This window comes from Lactuca serriola, chromosome 4 (assembly GCF_051521515.1).
Source record: "Lactuca serriola cultivar US96UC23 chromosome 4, Lser_US96UC23_V15, whole genome shotgun sequence".
NCBI classification, from domain to species: Eukaryota; Viridiplantae; Streptophyta; class Magnoliopsida; order Asterales; family Asteraceae; genus Lactuca; species Lactuca serriola.
The window spans coordinates 50,150,601-50,157,364 of record NC_136411.1 but is presented as its reverse complement, the minus strand read 5'-3'; the positions used below and the strand labels follow the sequence as shown (position 1 = coordinate 50,157,364).

General features: G+C 34.4%; 1 protein-coding gene across 2 annotated transcripts; it reads right to left on the bottom strand.

Moving 5' to 3' along the window:
• Positions 1-364: 364 nt before the first annotated feature.
• On the bottom strand, positions 365-4,852 carry LOC145101541 (U-box domain-containing protein 43-like). 2 transcript variants are annotated; one of them, XM_079038749.1, is made up of 6 exons: positions 4,673-4,852; positions 4,162-4,370; positions 2,527-3,854; positions 2,150-2,453; positions 1,584-2,071; positions 365-1,493 (listed from the first exon to the last, which is right to left on the bottom strand). In XM_079038749.1, the coding sequence occupies exons 3-6, from the start codon at positions 3,745-3,747 to the stop codon at positions 501-503; spliced, it is 3,006 nt and encodes a 1,001-aa protein (XP_078894875.1). In that variant the 5' UTR covers positions 3,748-3,854; positions 4,162-4,370; positions 4,673-4,852; the 3' UTR covers positions 365-500. The 2 variants fall into 2 exon arrangements, with proteins under 2 accessions (XP_078894875.1, XP_078894876.1); XM_079038750.1 differs by having other exon boundaries at positions 4,162-4,281.
• Positions 4,853-6,764: the final 1,912 nt, after the last annotated feature.

Here is a 6,764-nt window from a genome sequence, read left to right as displayed (position 1 = left end):
AAATGCATTAAAAATCCCAATTTAAAAAGTTGACCATTTTTTCCCAGAGATCCGTTTAATGACAGGTTTGGTAGTTTTATGACAATTTGTAACTGTTGATTGACAGTTTTCAGACAGGAATGATATATCTGTTTTTTTGGTCATTTTTCTCGTACATCTTGAAGAATATTTTCACATACATTCTCAGATTTCATTCTCTGAATTTCATCCAATTGAGTGTTCGATTTGTACCATCGAACACTCAATTTGATAGTGAATCACGAATTTCAGAGAATCCAAGCAATCTATTCGTCCCCTATTTTCTAACATAATTCAAACTTAAAAGGAACAAAATGTTAGAATTTCAATACAAATACAAAAAATATATATAAAAAAACGTATAAAACCAGACCTTAGAAGCTTCAAACTTGAACATGAATCTCGTAACATATATATGATATACAATAAAATACAGAAACTGTGTACAAAATCAATTGACAACAAAAAGAATTTCCAGTGACCTAAAAATAAGATGACTGATCATGAAGCACATTTAACTGACCAAGTATCCTCGCAGCCAAAGATTTAGTCCTAGAATTCCCCCTCTGAGTCAAATCAACCAACGGCATATGCGCCAAATTCCCATATTTATGCTTAAAATCCACCAACCTAAAAACCCTCTCTAACTCATTCAACACCTTTTCTTGCAAATTCGAATTATTGCTATTTAGCAATTTGATAATTTGAGGTATCGCATTAGCATCACCCAGTACTTTACACCCATCCGTTAACCTTTCAGCTTCAATTAAAGTCAACAACGCATCCAAAGACGCTTCACATACATCGGAATCGGAATCCCCCAAAAGCGTCACCAGCGGCGCCACCGCATTCGCTTCCACTAAACAAAAATTCACCTCCACTTTGCACATTCCTTGATGCACCGGACACCTGGATTCCAATTGCGGCGAGAAGCACCGGAATAGACCCGCCTTCGGAATCGGCCGGGTCAACTCCATCGAATTTTTCGAAAGGTGCGCGAGGGAAATCGACGCCTTTCGTTTTGTGACTCCGGTTCCGACCTCGAGAAACTGGACAAGCAACGGAATCAGACCGGATTCCGCTACTTTCTTTTGTGATTCCTTGTTTGTTGGGTTTGTGAAATGACAAAGGGAACCAACCGCGTTTTCTGTTAGATGTTTTTTGTGGGGCCCGTTTTGGGTTTGGAGACGGGAGGATATCACCGGGAGTCCTTCGGCTTTGACTAGTGACTCAGTGAGTTGAGTTGACTCGGTGAGATTTGAAATGATGCCTAGACCAGAAGCAATCTCTTCTATATCATTTGAAGACTTGATTATTTTGATTAAAGTCTCAATTAATTGTTGCCCCATTCTGTCTGTTATCTCTTTGTCTTCACCATCTTCTGTTAAACAACAAAACAACTTCACAGCATTTGCTCTCACTTTCGGGTTTTCATTGTCACATAAAACCACCAACGCTTGTTCGTTGTCTGAATTCTGAAAAAAAATATATACAAATAAAAAAGTAAATTACATTTATTGAAAGATCAAAATAGAAGTAAAAGGACACAAAGAGGAATATATTACCTGTCTCAACTTTGATTTAACAGTAGAAGCTAAACGAGAGTGGCACATGGCGTAAATAGCATGAAGTAAACGTTCTTGCACCAAAGGGCGAGTACATGGAATAAAAGCAAAAAGGCTATCAATATCTTCATCAGAATGGAATAGAGAAACAGGGGTATTTTCGGAATTCTGTGACATGGTTGATGTGGCAAGATGCATGATGATTGATGCTACTTCATCTTGTAAAGAATGGGATGATGTGTGATTGTAGAGAAGATTGACCAATGGAGTTACAGAACCTTGTGTGATCATTTGGGTGCTGTTTCTTTGTAAGGTTGAGAGGTTACAAAGTGCTTTAGCTGCTGTTTCTTTCATTCTAGGGTTTCCATGTGAGACTAAGTCAAGAAGTGGGCCCAGTGCACCTTTTTCAAATAAAGACGACTTGCTGTGATCTGTGAATTCCATTTCTGCTAATGTTGTCACCATGCTCATCTTCACTTCTTCAGAACCTGTGGAAAAAAAAATGTCTCAATGATAGTGTTGATTGTTTGTAATAATTAATAAAAAGGGTTTGTATAAATTAATACCTGAAGATAGTCGATGAAGGAGATGTGTAAAGTAATTAGCTTTTGCCATTTGGATGACATTTTGATCAGAGGAAGAAAGAGAATCCAAAAGCTTGTGTGCATTAATGGCAGCTTGAGTGTCTTCACTGTTGGACATGGTGACCAAAAGTAGAATGCATCCCTGAACATTTCCAATTCGATTTCTTAAACCTTCGTTTCTTGATAATTCCAAAAGCAATTCAACTGCTAACTTTCCTTCAGCAATTCTACGCCCAAGTGAACGAACTATACATTCAATCACACCATTCACCCTTGAAATCCTATCCTACAACAGAGTATGAGAATTAACAAAAGAAAAAAAAAACATAAAATACTACAAGTTTAGTAATAATAAATACCTTTGCATCATCACTATCCTTTGACAAAATGGAAAGCAAGACAAGGGTACGACTTCTAATCTCTCGGTTTTTACCACTAAGAAGATCCACAAGGGTAGGAATGTAATTCTCCAGCACTATCCATTCCCGGTGAATTTCTCGTTCTTCACATAAGTTTTGAATCTGTTCAAGACAAGATATCACTTCTTCTTCTTTGTTTTCTGATAAAGGTTTTACAAGTTTTGATTTGATTGAAGCAATTGTGATCATGGTGTTTCTGTCTTTCCATTCCTCAATTGATTGTTTAAGAGTTCTATTAGGGCGTAATGTAAGATTATCCAAAGGGATCATGGTAAGAGGACATGAAGTGCTTCCATCAGAAAGCCATTTTTCAATGGCTGATCTTTCAAATGTGTGGCCTGAAGAAGTTTCCACGGGGTCCACCATAACGTCTCTTGTAATTGGGCAATAAAATGATTGTAGAGGCTCTAAAGGTTGATTACCCAAAGAAGAACGTTTAGTCAAATACTTTCTTGCTTTTTCTTCATCAGAACATGTGGCATCTGCTCTTTCCAACAATGCAATTATCTGATCCATTTGAATGGCTTCAGCTTGATCTTTTCTCAGTTGTGCGTTTTCTATCTCATTCTTGAAATCTTCAAATTCCTTCTTTAATGTTGATCTTTCTGTTGAAATCCCTAAAATCTGTGCGATTGAAACAAGTAGATTGTTGGCATATGAACGATCCACGTTTCTTTCTTGGATTCCTGACTCGATTTTTTCAAGAATCATTTCATCTGCTATGGCTGTTTTGAACTCTGCAGACTGCATGCTTTCACAGAGTTGACCAAGTTCTTGCATCATGTTTGATGAAATTTCCAGCTGTGAAAAAGGGATTAGATTTAATGCCTTGCTGATTTCCCTTGTAATGTCTTGTATGCGTTTTGTAATTGATCTGCAACTTATTAAGAGGAAGACTTTGTTCTTTTTGCTGCATTCGGTTGTGAGTTGTTTAGCTACTCTGACTTGTTGATTCAGGATCTCAACAAAAACCTTCTCGGAATTGCTGATGTCTTTTTTGTTTAATTCTTTTAGGAGAGGAACAAGTCTATTCAAATATGAAGCAAGTTCTGAAAAACATTCCTTCTCAACAAAGACATTGTTGACTTCAGAGACTACTTCCATGACTAATTCTACAGTATGAGAGATGCACTCTGTAGCTGCCATTGCCTCCAATGCCATTGTCTTATCATAAATATAAATAAATGCTACCACTTGATATGATCAGGATCATGTTTGACTCAACTTAATTCCATCATATCATTCTCTCAGAAGATTAGGACAAGAACCTGAGGGAAAAAAAATTGGTCAATAGTCAACATATTTCACTACTCCCTTTGGTCCACACAAAGAGTTGAATTTGTCAAACTCAATTTTGGCCCATCTTATAAGTCCAATTTTTAGCTTGCCCTAGCTTCTTGTTGTTGATAATATCCTAATCCTAATGTTTGCATATGAACTTTTGAAGAATGTATAATCTAAAATGCTTTCCAATTATGACATATACAGCCTATCAATTATGGTATACTCATCATAAATGTTTAATAACTTGAAGAATGGATGCTAATTATAGAAGATAGGGGTGTCATAGCGTACCAATTTTATGTTTGCGAACATGTATTCACAACAAAATCTTCTATTTAAAGATGTCCTTCTTCTGTGTTACTAGGGTTTCACCTTGTTCTCATGTGTTTACACCAGAGTCGACAAGCAAATCTGCGCATTCAAGCACCTGTGTGAGCGAAACTGCCGGGCGGCTATAAACTCCAATCGAATTTTAATGTTTCCGCGATTCTCTAATTGCTCTGAAACGGCATAATTTTTAATGTCAAACACAAGAGGTGACCTTCTACATGTGGTGAGAACTGAGAAATTCAATTTTAGGCATTTGGACTCTTGATTCTTCTTAGGCTAATAACCGAAATGGAGCTTGACTGCTAAACATAGATCAACTGTATTATATGGCAAAGCTAACGAGACAGTTCTATCTTCCGATTATAAAACTTAAAATATGAATTAGCAACGATATAGGGAGGAAGAAGACTTGGAGCAAGCTGAAGTCAACAGCAGCATCAAAGATATGGAAAGAATTGTAAAATTAGCTGACCTGATAACCAATTAACATAGAACTGTGGGAGAAATGCAACGAAGATAAGTAGTTCACATGATCAACTTGCTGTTTGAATTGACGCCATTTTTGGGGATTTATTGAAGAGAATTCCAAGGGTCTTGAGATGAAAGAGAAGAAACGAGAAATGGAAGAAGTACCAGTAGGGACTAAACTAACCAGGTCAACACAAGAATATTCATTCAATGGAATGGAAAGTTCAAATTATTTTGCAAGTTAAAAACTTACTTTAAATTCATTTTTACTTTATAAATCGATCCAGAGTGTGTTGATAATCTACATAAACTGGGAAGACAAAAATAATTATATATTTATTAAAATATAATTCTCATTCATGTATTATAAATAATCCTCCCTCCGTCCCAATATTATTGTCTACAGACAAAAAACACATAGATTAAGAAAACATTAATTACCACTAACTTTATTTAATAAAATGACAGTTTTGTCCTTACTTTGCATTTAATGTCCCATTAAATGCTTAGTTTGTTAAGTAATAATGAGGAGGTATTATGGTAAAAATGTTATTTATTTTTAGAAGTGGACTATTATTTTGGGACAAACCAAAAAGGAAAGATGGACTATAATTTTGGGACGGAAGGAGTAAAAATTAAGTTTGTTAAATATATAATTAAGGGAAATCTCCATAAAAATCCCAAAATTTTAGTCAAATTTATGAAAAAGTCTCAAACTAAATTTTGTTTATAGAAAAGCACAAACTACCGGCTAAAGCTTCGAAAAAACCCTTTTTGATCGGCTTCGTAGATTTAGCCGGTATTCTGGTCTTTTTCGTTAGTTTGCTCAAAATATTAATACTTTTATGAAAATTCCCCGATAACCAAAATATTAGGACTTTTCTGAAAATTACTATGAAATTAATGGACATTATTATTAAAAAAATCATTTGTAAACATAACAAATATTTTTTATTATAAACAAAGGAAATACATTTTTTTTCTAATTTCTAGGAATAGAATGGTCGACATGGTTTATTGTTTGTTGACCACTTCAAACTCCTTATGTTCCTCCTATGTATCGTTATACAAGAGTTGATAATATTTATTAATACACAATCAATAAGTGTCTACTTTCTATTAGGTGTGACGTTATAGGATCACATGTTATTAGAAAATATCATTAAATAATAATTCTTGAATATATAGATATTTCATTATGTTCTTTAACATAAATACCGCCTAACCTCCATACATTATTCGGTAACAACCATCAAATTACAAACATAGTGAAAAATAAACTTTGAATGACAATTTAAATAGATAACCACCCTACACTTTTTTCCATATAAACTATCATTCACAATTCACTTTTTCACATTTGATAGATGTGTGTTAGCTTATGGTTGTTACCGTGTGAAGTATGGATGTTGGGTGCTAGTTAGGTTAAACAACATAAGAGGAACACCAACATTAGAAGAACACTCACTGAGTACATCTCACCATCATACCCACAACGATGCATACAAGGAACGTAGAGAGTTTGATGTGGTTAATAAGCAATAGAGGAGTACTTAAACCACCAATTTATTCCTAGAAATTAGCAACAAGTGTATTTTCTTTTTTATAATAAAAATATTTGTTATGTTTATAAATGATTTGTTAATAATAATATCCATTAATTCCATGGTAATTTTCAAATAAGTCCCAATATTTTGGTTATAAGGTAGTTTCCGGAAAAGTCTCAAGATTTTAAGCAAACTAACGAAAAAAGACGGAATACCGGCTAAATCTTCAAAACCGGCCGAAAAAGGGTTTATTCGAAGTTTTAACCGGTATTTTGTGCTTTTTCGTAAACAAAATTTAGTTTGAGACTTTATCATAAATTAGACTAAAATTTTGAGACTTTTCTGAAGATTTCCCTATAATTAATTCTATTAATTATAATTTAAATATCGATATAAAAACATTGTAGCCTCTTAGGTACTAAAGGACTCAAGCGAAATTCAAATTTTAAAATAGTATTTTATATTTATGTTTGAAACTTGAAAGTCACGGTTTCAATTTATTTACAACATGTGCAAGAGGCAGGACTATCATTCTTGCATTTCACATTC

Bases quoted from the DNA above. Each gene is read 5' to 3' on its own strand.
- LOC145101541 (XM_079038749.1), bottom strand. From the start codon at position 3,747: ATGGCATTGGAGGCAATGGCAGCTACAGAGTGCATCTCTCATACTGTA. The intron at 2,454-2,526 runs GTATTTATTATT...ACTCTGTTGTAG, and splicing joins AGGATAGTGATGATGCAAAG to GATAGGATTTCAAGGGTGAA. The intron at 2,072-2,149 runs GTATTAATTTAT...TTTTTTCCACAG, and splicing joins CCTTCATCGACTATCTTCAG to GTTCTGAAGAAGTGAAGATG.